This window comes from Lethenteron reissneri, chromosome 53 (genome assembly GCF_015708825.2).
Source record: "Lethenteron reissneri isolate LAM-NWPU_2019-01 chromosome 53, ASM1570882v1, whole genome shotgun sequence".
In the NCBI taxonomy this organism is placed as follows: Eukaryota; Metazoa; Chordata; class Hyperoartia; order Petromyzontiformes; family Petromyzontidae; genus Lethenteron; species Lethenteron reissneri.
Window position 1 is genome coordinate 6,772,372 of NC_083831.1, and position 17,293 is coordinate 6,789,664.

The 17,293-nt window shown below is 58.6% G+C and overlaps 1 protein-coding gene across 1 annotated transcript; it reads left to right on the top strand.

Annotated features, from left to right (window-relative positions):
• The first annotated feature begins 857 nt into the window (after positions 1 to 857).
• Positions 858 to 16,774, top strand: LOC133356262 (collagen alpha-1(I) chain-like). The gene is made up of 5 exons (XM_061573668.1): positions 858 to 1,842; positions 7,400 to 7,503; positions 7,795 to 7,916; positions 10,062 to 10,175; positions 12,621 to 16,774. Exons 1-5 carry the CDS (start codon positions 1,597 to 1,599, stop codon positions 14,846 to 14,848), a joined length of 2,814 nt encoding a protein of 937 aa, XP_061429652.1. The 5' UTR covers positions 858 to 1,596; the 3' UTR covers positions 14,849 to 16,774.
• Positions 16,775 to 17,293: the final 519 nt, after the last annotated feature.

Consider the following 17,293-nt stretch of genomic DNA (forward strand, 5'->3'; position numbering starts at 1 on the left):
ACAAAGACAAAGATCCCCCGAATAGCCTTAACAGACTGTAGGGGCAAGTGCTGTTAGCGAGCACCTTCCCCTACACACACCCCTACACACACACACACTCCCCTACACACACACTCCCCTACACACACACTCCCCTACACACACTCTCCTACACACACACTCCCCTACACACACACACACACTCCCCTACACACACACACTCCCCTACACACACACACTCCCCTACACACACACTCCCCTACACACACACACTCCCCTACACACACACACTCCCCTACACACACACACACTCCCCTACACACACACACTCCCCTACACACACACTCCCCTACACACACACACTCCCCTACACACACACACACCCCTACACACACACACCCCTACACACACACACCCTCCCCTACACACCCTCCCCTACACACACTCCCCTACACACACACCCCTACACACACTCCCCTACACACACACACCCCTACACACACACCCCTACACACATACACACTCTGACACACACACACACACTCCCACACACACTCCCCTACACACACACACACACCCCGACACACACACACACGTACACACTCACACACTCCCCCCGTCTCCACGTGCGTCTGTAGGCGGCTCCGCGCCGCCACGCTCCGCATATTGAAGAGAAGGACGAGACACGGGGGGGGGCAGAGAGAGAGGAAGGGGGGGGGGGCACAGGGAGAGACAGGGGGAGGGAGAGAGGGGGGAGAGGGCGCACAGGGAGAGAGAGGGGGATGGAGATAGGAGGGGGGGGGCAGAGAGAGAGGAAGGGGGGGGAGCACAGGGAGAGAGAGGGGGGGAGATAGGAGGTGGGGGGGTACAGGGAGAGACAGAGGGAGAGAGAGAGAGAGGGGGAGACTGGGGCCGCATGCGTTGTGGTTTCTTTTATAATCGCCCATGCAGTCTGCGAGAAACCCTCACCACCACCACCACCAACAACACTCATCATCATCATCAGCAGCGCCGTCATCAGTGACAGCAAGCCAGCAGCAGCACCAGCGATCTCATAAGCGGCATCAACATTTGTATCTGCAACAGCAGCCGCGTTCGCAGCAGCAACAGCAGCTGCAACAGCAACAGCAAGAGCAGGGGCAAGAATCATTATCTGTCAAATGAGCACCAACAACGATTGCAGCAACATCGCAGAAGCAGCAGCAGCAGCATCATTAGGAGTGAGAGCAACATCGCAGAAGCAACAGCGTCGTCAACAGTAGCCGCAGAAGTCGCATCAACTACAGCAAGCAACGACAAGTCAACACCGTCGCTTGCTGGCAACATCGCCAACACCACCAGCAGCAGAACCACCACCACCACCATCATCATCTCAATCACTTCAAGCATCACCATCACAACCGGCATCACCATCAGTACCACCATCATCAACAGCACTTCCTACACCTCCAGTGTCATCACCGCCATCACCCCTCCAACATCATCACCATCACAACAACGAGCACCACCACCCCATCACCACCACCACTCCATCACCACCACCACCCCACCACCACCACCCCCCCACCACCACCACCACCACCCCCCACCACCACCACCACCCCCGTGGTCGTGGCGATGTTGAGACGAGAGCGAGTGAGGATGTCGGAGCGGCTGGAGGCGACCGTGGCGGCTCTGTGTGAGCTGCGCGTCCTGCGCGAGCGCCAGGACCGCCTCGTCCACTGCGAGTTGACGGCTGCGCGGGGCCCCGAGCCCGAAACGTCGGGGTCGAGCCCGGGGTCGAGCCCGGGGGGGTCCCGGGGGGGTCCCGGCGACACGGAGCGACCGCTGGGAGAGGCGCTCGAGCTGCTGCGGGATCAGCTGGTGAGAGACACACACAGGCATACTTACACACACATACACACAGACACATACACACACACACTTACACATACACACACGTACACACACAGACACACACATACACACATACACACACACACATACACACACATACACACACACATACACACACACATACACACACACACATACACACACATACACACACACACGTACACACACACATACACACATACACACACATACTTACACACACATACACACAGACACACACGTACACACACAGACACACACATACACACACACACGTACACACACATATACACACACATACACACACATACACACACATACACACACATACACACAGACACATACACACAGACACACACATACACACACATATACACACACATACACACACATACACACACACGTACACACACATACACACACACATACACACGTACACAGACACACACTTACACACACATACACACACACACATACACACACGTACACACACACGTACACACACACGTACACACACATACATACACACACACACGTACACACACACGTACACACACACACGTACACACACATACTTACACACACACACACGTACACACACACGTACACACACATACACGTACACACACACGTACACACACATACACACATATACACACACGTACACACACGTACACACACACGTACACACACACACACGTGCACACACACGTACACACACACTTACACACACACGTACACATGTATACACTCACACGTACACACACACGTACACACACACACGTACACACACACACGTACACACACACACATGTACACACACACGTACACACACACGTACACGCACACACACACGTACACACACGCACACGTACACACACGCACACGTGTGTTTGTGTACGTGCGTGTGCATTATATTTTCATCGGTTGCGTAACGCTGTGTGGAAGCTACCTGGTCTGTCGGTCCGCACGAAGCTTCGGGTCTTCTCGGCCACGGTCAATGCCATCCCTTCTCTACGCTTGCGAAACGTTGACCCACCCCCCTAATGAAGCATCTTCGCCGGTTAGAAACATTTATGCTGGCCCTGCCTACGATCCTTCCTGGGTTTAACCAGCAGGCTGGATTGTGTGAGGAGCTCACAGATCCTTGAAAGATCTGGGCAAAGTCCCATCGGTGAGCTCCTCCGGCAGGCAAGACTGCGTTGGCTGGGTCATGTAGCCCGCATGCCCAGCCACCGCATGCCTAAACAGCTTCTGTTCGGCCGGATCGAGGGGGCTAGACGGGCACGGCACGGGCTAGAGAAGAGATGGAGTGATGTGGTACAGGAGGACGTGGAGCTGAGTGGACTTGCCGATGACTGGTACCAGCGGTACCAGCGGTGTCAAGATCGGCCTCAGTGGAGGAGGCTCGTGAAGGACGCTGCTACTGGGCAGTTGGAGGCAGTCGCCCTCCAACAACAACGGAGGGCGGAGGAGCGACGCTCACAACAACGAGCGGGGCGCCGGGTGGCTAAAGCACAGCAAGTTGGCACAGTAGGGGGCACAGGTGGTGCATCAGCCACCTGCTGGATATGTCCCGTTACCTCCTGCACCTAGCCTGGCACAGTTGGGGGTACCGGTCCCCTAGGTCGACTCAGCCTCAAACGAGTACCTGGTGCGATGCGAAAATATCGCCACTATAGGGAGACAAAGGCGGCCGGGCGTGGTGCTGGCCACCCACCCCCTCGTGTGCCGTGCCGGCCTTGAGAGGTGCTGCTCGCTAACAGCACTTGCCCCGACAGTCTGTTGAGGCTGTATGGGGGATCTTTGTTTTGTTTGTGTATGTTGTTGACCTTCTTCGCACCGTACGTAGCCAATCGGAGGTGCAGTGTTGAGTCTATGGGCAGTGTTAGTCTATGGGCAGTGTTAGTCTATGGGCAGTGTTAGTCTATGGGCAGTGCTAGTCTATGGGCAGTGTTAGTCTATGCATCTCTATGTGAGTCTATGGGTCTCTTTATAAGTCTTTGGGTCTATGTGTGAGTCTATGGATCTCTGGGTGAGTCTATGGGTCTATATGTAAGTATGCGTCTCTATGTGAGTCTATGGGTCTCTACATGAGTCTATGGGTCTCTACGTGAGTCTATGGGTCTCTATGTGAGTCGATGGGTCTCTACGCGAGTCTATGGGTCTCTACGTGAGTCTATGGGTCTCTATGTAAATCTATGGGTCTCTACATGAGTCTATTGGTCTCTATGTAAGTCTATGGGTCTCTATGTGAGTCTATGGGTCTCTACATGAGTCGATGAGTCTCTACGTGAGTCTATGGGTCTTTATGTGAGTTTATGGGTCTATATGTACGTATGAGTCTCTATATGAGTCTACGGGTCTCTATGCGAGTCTATGGGTCTCTACATGAGTCTATGGCTCTCTACGTGAGTCTATGGGTCTCTACATGAGTCTATGGCTCTCTACGTGAGTCTATGGGTCTCTACGTGAGTATATGGGTCTCTACATGAGTCTATGGCTCTCTACGTGAGTCTATGGGTCTCTACATGAGTCTATGGGTATCTATGCAAGTCTATGGGTCTCTACGTGAGTCTACGGCTCGCTACGTGAGTCTATGGCTCTCTACGTGAGTCTGACTCTCTACGTGAGTCTATGGGTCTCTACATGAGTCTATGGGTCTCTACATGAGTCTATGGGTATCTACATGAGTCTATGGGTCTCTACGTGAGTCTGAGTCTCTACGTGAGTCTATGGGTCTCTACTTGAGTCTATGGGTCTCTACGTGAGTCTATGGCTCTCTACGTGAGTCTATGGGTCTCTACGTGAGTCTGAGTCTCTACGTGAGTCGCTACCAGCAAGCAGGCTGAGACCACCATCAGCTCACTCGACCTCGACCGACCCGGTTCAATCGCAGGCAGTGGCCCACACCCGGTTTCGAGCCCAGGCTCTGAGCGGTTTGCCGTCTGGAACGTCTCTGAAAGCCCTCGGCTCCATCCCGGGGACACCTCGTGATGAGTTTTCGGTTTTCCAGTCGCGGCCTCTGGGCGCAACGACCTCTGACCCCGTCCCAAAAAGAGGCCACCACGGTAACGGCACCCTCGGAGGAGGTGCACGAGACGAGGAGGGGTCGGCACGCCGCCCTTGAGCTGTGTGACGTTACGGGGCCCAGGGCGAACGGCGGCGGGGGAGGGGAGAGGAATCCGATGAGCTGTAAAGCTCTTTGTGCACGGAATGTCCAGCAGTGTCGCGGTTGTCCCAGTAGAAGGGGCGGTGGTGGTGAGGAAGGTGGTGGAGCTAGGGGTTGGTGGGACGCGAGGCGATGGGGGGCGGGGGGAGCTGGTGATGGTGTCTGGCAGCTGCCCCGCGGCTCGAATTATCCCGCGGTAAAAATAAAACTCGGATCCCCTTTCCAACGCCAGCCGGCGGCGGTGGCGGTGGTGGCGGTGGTGGAGTTGGTGGTGGTGGTGGTGGCGGTGGTGGTAGTGGTGGCAGTGGCGGCGGTGGTGGCGGCGGTGGTGGTGGCGGCGGTGGTGGTAGTGGTGGCGGTGGTGGCGGTGGTGGTGGAGTTGGTGGTGGAGGCGGTAGTGGTGGCGGTGGTGGCGGTGGTGGAGTTGGTGGTGGTGGCGGTGGTGGTAGTGGTGGCAGTGGCGGCGGTGGGGGCGGCGGTGGTGGTGGTGGCGGCGGTGGTGGCGGTGGTGGCGCAGTGGCAACACTCGCTCCTCGAGCTCCCTGGGTTCCAATCCCGACACGTGGTTCGGTTCCTTCCCCCCCCCCCCGTCCCAACAACGAATCGAAGCAAGCGACGTGAACCGTTTTTCATCAAACAGCCAAATGTAGCGGGACCTCTTGTAGTGTAAAAGAACAAACCTCACCCTTCTCATCGTGTATATATGTGTGATACATAGATGATGTGGAGTGATTCGGAGTTTTGCCCTGCGTGGAATCCGCGAGTTTGCAGCTCCCAGAGCCGCCACCACAGCGGCGTGCTGCGATAATTCAACACAGAACTCACTTCCTGCAGCACACAGCCTCGACACCACCACCCCCACCCACTCAGATCATCACCACCACCACCACCACCACCACCCACCACCCCCCACCACCACCACTCACTCACCACCACCACTCACCACCACCACCCCACCACCATCACCACCCCTCACCACCACCCCCCACCACCACCCCACCACCACCACCCCCACCACCACCACCACCACCACCCCACCACCACCACCCCACCACCCCCCACCACCCCCCACACCACCACCCCCCCACCACCACCACCACCCCCACCACCACCACCCCCACCACCACCACCACCCCCCCACCACCACCACCACACCCCCACACCACCACCACCACCCCCCCACCACCACCACCATCACTTCCCACCACCACCCCACCACCACCACCACCACCCCCCACCACCACCACTCACTCACCACCACCACCACCCCCCCCACCACCACCACCATCACCACCACCCCCCACCACCACCACCACCACCCCACCACCACTCCACCACCACCAGGAACCACACGAATTCGCGTGGTCCCTGATGGCCGATTGATGAACGATCCATACCCCGAGCTGACACGTGTGTGACGAGGGGGGGGGGGGCAGGCCATGGGGGCAGCTCCAACACGGCCTGCTGTGACCCCTCTCTCCACGACCACCCGCCCGCCAGCCCCTCCACTCTTCACGGTGTAACGTTAACCTGCACCTCCTCGCCCTCCGCATTTCATCAATTCATGAATTGATCGACGCATTCGGCGTTTGCATCTGAGATGACCCTCAGTCGAGCACCGTCGCCGTTCCGTTATCCGAGATGCGTTCGTCCAGGGCTCCGTTAGGCGGTGGCAGCAGCCCCGTGCCCTCAGGGCAAGACCCTGTGCCCTCAGGGCAAGACCCGTGCCCTCAGGGCAAGACCCGTGCCCTCAGGGCAGGCCCCGTGCCCTCAGGGCAGGCTCCGTGCCCTCAGGGCAGGCCCCGTGCCCTCAGGGCAAGACCCGTGCCCTCAGGGCAAGGCCCCGTGCCCTCAGGGCAAGACCCCGTGCCCTCAGGGCAAGACCCGTGCCCTCAGGGCAGGCCCCGTGCCCTCAGGGCAAGACCCCGTGCCCTCAGGGCAAGACCCGTGCCCTCAGGGCAAGGCCCCGTGCCCTCAGGGCAAGACCCCGTGCCCTCAGGGCAAGACCCGTGCCCTCAGGCAAGGCCCCGTGCCCTCAGGGCGGGCGTTCTGGGAGCGCTTTTTGGCTGCGCAACCGCCCGCCCAGATGTGGACAGAGCAGTCGCGTCGCGGCGATTTGAGTTGCACGACGTCGACGGCGGTGAGGGTGAGCGGCTGATCGCTCAAGGTGTGGTCACCGCTTAATGTCTCCCCCCCACCGTCCCCTCCCTACTGTCTCCCCACCGTCTCCTCCCCACCCTCCCCACCCTCCCCACCGTCTACTCCGTCTCCCCCCCACCGTCTCCCCCCCACCGTCTCCTCCCCACCTCCTCCCCCCCACCGTCTCCTCCCCACCATCTCCTCCCCACCCTCCCCACCGTCTCTGCCCGGCAGCGCTCACTGCGCCGTCGTGACGCCAGCCTCTACCTGCAGCTCAAGAGTCTGGGGGACCGACTCGGGGAGATGGGACTCGGTGGGCCGGCACAGGCGCTGGATCGGTAAGGGCTCCCCCCCCCTTACCCTGACCTCAGGGTGGCGCCAGTTTGTTTGTTTTTCCACTGCAGGAGCTGAGCCGTGCCAGCTGACGTCACGCGCGCGTGGCAAACACGTCGTTAGCCCCCGCCCCTGGCCCTGCTTGGCCCCGTGAGCCCGGATTCTGACGTCTTTCCCGTGAGGTCCAGGGTCTTTGTTGTTGAGAAAGCGTTTTGTCAATCGTCTGTAACCCCCCCCCCCCCCACCTCTCCTCCCCTGTCTCTGCCCCCTGCCCCCTGCCCCACTCGCCAACGAAGACGGCGAGAGGAAGCCATGTTCGAGCAACTAGGCGAGGAGAGGCCTGGGCGCGTCACGCAGGCCCCGCCGCGGTTGCCGGGCGGAGCCGAGAGGCGGAGCAGCCGGAGGAGGCCGAGCTCCGGTGGGGGCTCCCCCCCCCCTAACCCCCTCGCCCCCCCCCCCACCCCCCGCCTACCAACGCCCCCCGCGCCGTGTCACTACGTTTGAGGGGGCTCCGCTGTGCACGCTCGGGGAATGCAGCAGAGGTTGTGGCTTTAGCTGGGACAGCTGAGAGAGCTGGGTTATGTAGAATAGCTGCGTTAGGTAGGGTAGCCGGGTTAGGTAGGGTAGCCGGGTTAGGTAGGGTAGCCGGGTTATGTAGGGTAGCCGGGTTATGTAGGGTAGCCGGTTATGTAGGGTACCGGGTTCGTAGTGTAGCCGGGTTAGGTAGGGTAGCCGGGTTAGGTAGGGTAGCCGGGTTAGGTAGGGTAGCCGGGTTAGGTAGGGTAGCCGGGTTAGGTAGGGTAGCCGGGTTAGGTAGGGTAGCCGGGTTATGGTAGGGTAGCCGGGTTAGGTAGGGTAGCCGGGTTGGTAGGGTAGCCGGGTTAGGTAGGGTAGCCGGGTTAGGTAGGGTAGAGCCGGGTTAGGTAGGGTAGCCGGGTTAGGTAGGGTAGCCGGGTTAGGTAGGGTAGCCGGGTTAGGTAGGGTAGCCGGGTTAGGTAGGGGTAGCCGGGTTAGGTAGGGTAGCCGGGTTATGTAGGGTAGCCGGGTTAGGTAGGGTAGCCGGGTTAGTAGGGTAGCCGGGTTAGGTAGGGTAGCCGGGTTAGGTAGGGTAGACCGGGTTAGTAGGGTAGCCGGGGTAGGTAGGGTAGCCGGGTTAGGTAGGGTAGCCGGGTTAGTAGGGTAGCCGGGTTAGGTAGGGTAGCGGGTTAGGTAGGTGCCGGGTTGGTAGGGTAGCCGGGTTAGGTAGGGTAGCCGGGTTAGGTAGGGTACCGGTTAGGTAGGGTAGCCGGGTTAGGTAGGGTAGCCGGGTTAGGTAGGGTAGCCGGGTTAGTAGGAGCCGTAGGAAGCCGGGTTAGGTAGGGTAGCCGGGTTAGGTAGGGTAGCCGGGTTAGGTAGGGTAGCCGGGTTAGGTAGGGTAGCCGGGTTAGGTAGGGTAGCCGGGTTAGGTAGGGTAGCCGGGTTAGGTAGGGTAGCCGGGTTAGGTAGGGTAGCCGGGTATGTAGGGTAGCCAGGTTAGGTAGGGTAGCCGGGTTAGGTAGGGTAGCCGGGTTAGGTAGGGTAGCCGGGTTAGGTAGGGTAGCCGGGTTAGGTAGGGTAGCCGGGTTAGGTAGGGTAGCCGGGTTAGGTAGGGTAGCCGGGTTAGGTAGGGTAGCCGGGTTAGGTAGGGTAGCCGGGTTAGGTAGGGTAGCCGGGTTAGGTAGGGTAGCCGGGTTAGGTAGGGTAGCCGGGTTAGGTAGGGTAGCCGGGTTAGGTAGGGTAGCCGGGTTAGGTAGGGTAGCGGGTTAGGTAGGGTAGCCGGGTTAGGTAGGGTAGCCGGGTTAGGTAGGGTAGCCGGGTTATGTAGGGTAGCCGGGTTAGGTAGGGTAGCCGGGTTAGGTAGGGTAGCCGGGTTAGGTAGGGTAGCCGGGTTAGGTAGGGTAGCCGGGTTAGGTAGGGTAGCCGGGTTAGGTAGGGTAGCCGGGTTAGGTAGGGTAGCCGGGTTAGGTAGGGTAGCCGGGTTAGGTAGGAAAGCCGGGTTAGGTAGGGTAGCCGGGTTAGGTAGGGTAGCCGGGTTAGGTAGGGTAGCCGGGTTAGATGGGACAGCGTGTTGAGCAATCATTGGGCACGTGTAGTGTGCATGACCCGCACGGCTCAGGGAGGCCATCATCCAGCAGTGGACTGACTAAAGTCGGGGCTAGTTTCTGGACTCAAATTGGTCCACTCGTTCCCCGCCTACAGCGTGCACGAGTGAGTGCGTGTTGTCCCGGGCTTCCCTTAGGTCGACTCGACCTTAAATCAATAACCGGTGCAGAGTGTAAACATCCCCACTGGGGAGACAAAGACGGCCGGGGCGTGGCGCTGTCCAACCGCCCCGTCGTGCGCCGTGCCGGCCTTCATCGGTGGCTGCCACTCGCTAGCAGCCACTTGCCCCAAGAGCTACACGGGGGATCTTTGTCTTTGTGCGCGTGAGTGTGCACGAGGAACCGTGGCGTAGTGGTTAGCGCACTGCACCTCAAAGAACCGGGGACCCGAGTTGAGTTCCCGCTCGCGACCAGTAACAGCGGCGACTTTGTGAACCCGGCAGGTTTCTCCGAGTGGAGCGGAGGACCCGATCGCCGCGTCGGCTCCGAATCCGACGAATCAGAGGGCAGCGACGAGCAGGTCACGACCCCGGGCAGCTGGGATCACAGCGATCCTGGTGAGTGAGCTGAGAGAGAGACTTTTGGCCACGTCCATCGCCACAGCGCGCGTGTTTTTATTGTGTTTGATGTGTTAGTTGTTGCTGCTGACTTTGTATTGCGTGTCGAAATCGCCTCCAGTGCTGTTGCTGCTGGCGGCAATAAAAATAGTTTAAAAGTAAAAAAAAGAGAGAACGAGAGAGAGTGTTAGTCTATGGGCAGTGTTGAGTCTATGGTGCAGTGTTGAGTCTATGGTGCAGTGTTGAGTCTATGGGCAGTGTTGAGTCTATGGGCAGTGTTGAGTCTATGGGCAGTGTTGAGTCTATGGGCAGTGCTGAGTCTATGGGTAGTGTTGAGTCTATGGGCAGTGTTGAGTCTATGGGTAGTGTTGAGTCTATGGGTAGTGTTGAGTCTATGGGCAGTGTTGAGTCTATGGGCAGTGTTGAGTCTATGGGTAGTGTTGAGTCTATGGGTAGTGTTGAGTCTATGGTGCAGTGTTGAGTCTATGGTGCAGTGTTGAGTCTATGGGCAGTGTTGAGTCTATGGGTAGTGTTGAGTCTATGGGCAGTGTTAGTCTATGGGCAGTGTTGAGTCTATGGTGCAGTGTTGAGTCTATGGGCAGTGTTGAGTCTATGGTGCAGTGTTGAGTCTATGGTGCAGTGTTGAGTCTATGGGCAGTGTTGAGTCTATGGGCAGTGTTGAGTCTATGGGCAGTGTTGAGTCTATGGGCAGTGCTGAGTCTATGGGTAGTGTTGAGTCTATGGGCAGTGTTGAGTCTATGGGTAGTGTTGAGTCTATGGGTAGTGTTGAGTCTATGGGCAGTGTTGAGTCTATGGGCAGTGTTGAGTCTATGGGTAGTGTTGAGTCTATGGGTAGTGTTGAGTCTATGGTGCAGTGTTGAGTCTATGGTGCAGTGTTGAGTCTATGGGCAGTGTTGAGTCTATGGGTAGTGTTGAGTCTATGGGCAGTGTTAGTCTATGGGCAGTGTTGAGTATATGGTGCAGTGTTGAGTCTATGGGCAGTGTTGAGTCTATGGTGCAGTGTTGAGTCTATGGGCAGTGCTGAGTCTATGGGTAGTGTTGAGTCATAGTGCAGTGTTGAGTCTATGGCAGTGTGAGTCTATGGGCAGTGTTGAGTCTATGGGCAGTGTTGAGTCTATGGTGCAGTGTTGAGTCTATGGGCAGTGTTGAGTCTATGGGCAGTGTTGAGTCTATGGGCAGTGTTGAGTCTATGGGCAGTGTTAGTCTATGGGCAGTGTTGAGTCTATGGGCAGTGTTGAGTCTATGGGCAGTGTTAGTCTATGGGCAGTGTTGAGTCTATGGGTAGTGTTGAGTCTATGGGTAGTGTTGAGTCTATGGGCAGTGTTGAGTCTATGGGCAGTGTTGAGTCTATGGGCAGTGTTGAGTCTATGGGCAGTGTTGAGTCTATGGGCAGTGTTGAGTCTATGGGCAGTGTTGAGTCTATGGGCAGTGTTGAGTCTATGGGCAGTGTTGAATCTATGGGCAGTGTTGAGTCTATGGGCAGTGTTGAGTCTATGGTGCAGTGTTGTCTATGGGCAGTGTTGAGTCTATGGGCAGTGTTGAGTCTATGGGCAGTGTTGAGTCTATGGGCAGTGCTGAGTCTATGGGTAGTGTTGAGTCTATGGGCAGTGTTGAGTCTATGGGTAGTGTTGAGTCTATGGGTAGTGTTGAGTCTATGGGTAGTGTTGAGTCTATGGGTAGTGTTGAGTCTATGGTGCAGTGTTGAGTCTATGGTGCAGTGTTGAGTCTATGGGCAGTGTTGAGTCTATGGGTAGTGTTGAGTCTATGGGCAGTGTTAGTCTATGGGCAGTGTTGAGTCTATGGTGCAGTGTTGAGTCTATGGGCAGTGTTGAGTCTATGGTGCAGTGTTGAGTCTATGGGCAGTGCTGAGTCTATGGGTAGTGTTGAGTCTATAGTGCAGTGTTGAGTCTATGGGCAGTGTTGAGTCTATGGGCAGTGTTGAGTCTATGGGCAGTGTTGAGTCTATGGGCAGTGTTGAGTCTATGGGCAGTGTTGAGTCTATGGGCAGTGTTAGTCTATGGGCAGTGTTGAGTCTATGGGTAGTGTTGAGTCTATGGGTAGTGTTAGTCTATGGGCAGTGTTGAGTCTATGGTGCAGTGTTGAGTCTATGGGCAGTGTTAGTCTATGGGCAGTGTTGAGTCTATGGGCAGTGTTGAGTCTATGGGCAGTGTGTATGTTGAACTTCTTTCGCACCGTACGTAGCCAACCGCGCTAAACGGAGGTGCGGGGGAGAAGGAACAACAAAACTAAACACAACGCAGTTTAAAATAAATTGGTGTTCAATAGAGATGATTTAAAAGTGCATAGCTCCAGTGTCTTCCTAATAATGAGGTTTCATGGGGGGGGGGGTCTTTGCGCGGTTGTTGGTGACCGTCACCTCCCTTAACCCCCCTTTCCCACCGGGCCCCCCCCCCCCCTCCGTAGCATCCCCGGTGAGCCCCGGCACTCGCCGCTTTGCTCGGGACGTGCCCAGCCTGGACGGCTCGGGGCTGTACCGCTACCCGAGCGCGCTGCACGCCGTGGCCATCCAGAGCCCCGCGCTGTTGCTGCTCCGTGACGGCGACGCCCCCCCCGGCGATTCCACCGAATCCAGCGAACCCGGAGGAGCCGGTGCACTTGACACGTCCGGCACGCCCCCAACACCTCGCGCGTCTGCCAATTCCGGCGCGGCTGGAGCTCTCCGCGCATCCGGCGCGTCTGGGGGATCCGGCACGTCCGGCAAATCCGGTCGGTCTGGCATGACGTCCGGCATATCGAGCCGATCGAGCACGTCCGGTGAAGCCGGCACATCATCCGGCACATCATCCGGCACATCATCCGGCGGAGCGTGCACGACTGGAGAATCCGCCGCCCCTGCCGCAACTTCCACCGACGGAGAAGCCGCGCCGCGCTCCGCGCCGTTTGCCGAGCGTCTCCCGTCGGCCGGCAAGCCGGACGATTACATCGCCCGCCTCCTGGAGAGGAGGAAGTGGCGGCAAGCGGCGGCGGGGGTGGCGGCGAAGGCCCCGGCGCTCGCCTCGTCGAAGGCCGCCGCCGCCTCGTTCTCCTCCTCGCTGTCCTCGTCCTCGTCGTCGTCCAGCAGGGGCTCCTCCGTGCCGTCGCTCCCGGCCGCGGCGAACGCCGCCGCCGGAGAAGATTCCGAGATGAGCGTGAGGTTGTCGCTGCGCTCCCCCCCTCTTCCCCCTCCTCCTCCCCCTCCTCTCCTCCTGCCTCATGTCCTCCCGACCGCATCGCCGTTGCCGTCGTCGTCATCGTCGTCCAGTTCGAAAGCTTCCGTCCCCCCTCCGCCACCGGCAGCACCGCCGCCGCTGCCGCTGCCGTCGCCGCCGCCGTCGCCGTCGCCGCCGGGTCGGCGCGCGACGCGGCTGGTGGCGAGCGTGCCGCCGATGAAGCACGGCATCGTGCGCGGCGTCTCGCAGTTCCTCACCGGCGGGCGCCTGCACGCGGGCAAGCGCGCGGCGAACAAGCAGCAGCCGCAGCCGCAACAACAGCGGCAACCGCAGCCGCCGCCGCCGTCGAAGGCCGCCGTGCGCCGCTGCAAGTCGGCGTCGCTCGACCGCGTCGCCGAGTGGCGGCCGCCGCCGCCCATCGAGTCGGCGCCGTTCAAACGCGCCACCACGTTCGGGGCGCCGGGCCGGAACAGGGGCGACGGCGGCGGCGGCGGTTTTGGCGGCGGCACGGGGCGTCCGCTCGTCTCCACGTCCTCCCGCTCCATCTGGGACTTCTTTGCCGCCGAGAGGGGGAAGATGGCGGCGGCGGCGGCGGCCGAGTGCGCGGACTACGCGGCGCCGCTGTCCGTGCGCCGCCTGTGCCGGGCCGGCGACGCCGGCGGGGACTGGGCGCCGCTCGTGGGCGGAAGCTGCGGCAGCTGCTGCTGCTGCTGCGAGGAAGTGACGAGCTGCGGCTGCCCGGGGTCCTGCGACGGCGACAACGACGACGACGATGACGATGGCGGCGGTGACGACGATGGTGGTGGTGGTGGTGGCTTCGCCTCGGCCGACCGCTGTTACCCCAGCGCCGCTGGTTTCCACGACAACCGCTTCGGCAGTGGAGGACCCCTGCAAGGGAATGCCGGTTTCCGCGGCGACGGCTTTTGTTTTAACGATGGCGGCGGAAACGGTTTCCGCGGCAACAGTTTCCACGGCAACGGTTTCCGCGGCGACGGTTTCCACACCGACGGTTTCCACGCTGACGGTTTCCACGCCGACGCTTTCCCCCGCAGCGGTTTCCAGGGGCACAGTTTCCACGGCGTCGCCAAGCTCCCCCACGGCAGCAACGGTCTCCGCGGCAACCCGATGCACGCGGGTAGCGCCGGTTGCCTCAGGGACGGTTTCCTCGGAGACGGTTACTGTGGCGACGCCTGGCGCCGCGGCGACGCGAGGCCGCAGCAAGGCAAGGCGAGCACGGGGTTCGGACCGGGCTGGGGGCGGCCGGGCGCCGGAGTGGCGGGGCCGCAGGCCGGCGGTGGCTGGTGGGGGGCCGGCCCCGGCGGCCTGGGGGTCGCGGGGGGCCGGTTCAATGGGCCGGGGCCCCAGGTGAGCGTGGCCCACGTGGTGCCCGTGGGGCCGGCGGGGCTGGATGGGCCCGCCGCGCGCAGGAGGGCGCTGCTGCGGTGCCACTCGGTGGAGCCGGCGCTCACCACCACCGTCTGAAGCGGACACCATTGCTCCCCGCATCTCCCGGCGTGTCTCCCGGCGTGTCTCCCGGCGTGTCTCCCGGCATGTCTCACTGCGTGTCTCCCGGCGTGTCTCCCGGCGTGTCTCCCGGCGTGCCTCCCGGCGTGTCTCCCGGCGTGTCTCCCTGCGAGTCTTCCGGCACGGTCTTTGAATCTTAATGGGTGTCCCTGGGTGTCCCTGGGTGTCACTGGGTGTCTCTGGGTGTCAGTGTGTGTCTGTGTGTGTCCCTGGGTGTCCCTGGGTGTCCCTGTGTATCCCTGGATGTCCCTGAGTCTCTCCAAACTCGCTGGGTGTCCCTGAGCATCTCTGGGGTTGTCTCGAGGTGTCTTCAAAGTTTGGGGTGTCTCTGCGTCTCCAGTTTTCTCGAATCACCAATCTTCCTAAGTGTCCCTGACGGTCTCTGGGGAGTCTTGAGTATCTCCAAGTCTCCCTGCGGTCTCCCCCTCTCTCTCTCGAGGTGTCCAAGGCTTTCTCCAGACGTCTTGGACGTGTCTCTCGATGTCTTCAATCATCCGGTGGCTGTACACCCAAAGGTGTCTGTGTGTTTTAGACCTCCTTGAATGTTTCCGGGTGTCCCGGAGTTTTAGTTTATTTGAGTTGTTACACGATGACGCTGATGACGACAACGATGATGACGATGATGATGATGACGATGATGATGATGACGATGACGATGATGACGATGATGATGACGATGATGATGACGATGATGATGACGACGATGATGACGATGACGACGACGATGATAACGATGATGACGATGATAATGACGATGATGATGACGATGATCTCACCGTGTAGCCGCATTTTCCCGGCTATTTCACAAAAGGGAGATCCGTGGTTCATGCACGAGCACAGCAACAACAATAACAACAAACATATCCTAGACACCGTGATGATGATGATGATGAGAGGGAGACCCGCAAACTCCAAATATACAGCAGCAGGCGTCAGGGTCAGGATCGAATCCACGACCTCATGTACACCAGGCGAGGTAGTTAACATCTCCTAGCCACCATGATGATGATGATGCGAGAGAGAGACACGCAAACTCCACATATACAGCAGCAGGCGTCAGGGTCGGGATCGAATCCACGACCTCCTGTACACCAGGCGAGGTAGTCAACATCTCCTAGCCACCGTGATGATGATGAGAGAGAAACACGCAAACTCCAAATATACAGCAGCAGGCATCGTCAGGGTCGGGATCTAACCCACGACCTCCTGCGTACCAGGCGAGGTAGTTAACATCTCCTGGCCACCGTGGCGTTTGGCGCACCGTCACTTTTTAAATCCCCGCGGTGAGAACGGTCGGCGCAAACCCGCGACAGATTCACCTCCCTTCTCCACTGGACACAACCGAGCCGTTCCGGCGTTGATTTTTTTTTCCACTTCTGAAGCCGAGCCGAGCCCTGCCCACTGACGTCACGCGCGATGGGCGTGGCCAACTGACGTCACGAGCGATGGGCGTGGCCAACGAACCAACGCGTCGTTCTGGCCACGCCCCCTGGCCCTGCTTGGCCCTCACCCCCTTCCCGGCCTGCAGACGCCGTTTCGCTTCCCGGCTCGGCACGGGCGAGCAGCCGGTGGGGGGGGGGGGAATGAAACCTTCCCCGTGCGTACGTAGCGTGCGTATGTACGCACGTGCGTTGAACTTCTTTCGCACCGTACGTAACCAAACCGCGCCAATCGGTCAGTATCTCATGCGCACCCCCCCCTCCACCGCCAACCCGTGCCCCCCCCCCCCCCCCGCAAGGCAACTTACTGCCCTCGCGTTCGCGACGGATCTTACTGGATGTCCCCAAGTGTCTCTGCGTGTGCCTGGGTGTCGTGGTGGAGGGGGGGGTAACCGGCGCTGTTGAGCGCACGAGCCGACCACGTGGTCGGGGTGACCGGTGAGGTCTGCGGATGACTCCTGTGACGCGTTACGGGGGGGGTGAAGATGACCTCTGACATGGGAAGGGGGCGGCAGTGGAAGGGGGGGGGGTAAAAGATCAGGGTTCAAATAAGCCTGTTTTAAAGAATTATTTTCTAAAGTAATAATGTTCAATAATAATATGAAATAATACTTTAAATAATGATTAGAAATTATTATAATTTTAAATAAGAATTTGCGATAATTTTAAATAACAGTTATTTCAATAATCACTTTAAACAATAAATCGATAAATAATAATTGTTAATCATAATAATTTTAAATAACGTTTTTCAATAATAATTGTAAACAATAAATTAATAAATAACGATTGTTAATCCTAACAATTTTAATAACGTTTTTCAACAATAATTTTCAACAATAAATCAATAAATAATAATTGTTAATCTTCATAATTTTAATGACGTTTTTCAACAATCATTTTCAACCCCCTTCGTCAAAATATCGCGATCCGCGTCTTCGCCCGCCGCTCCGCCATCGTCATC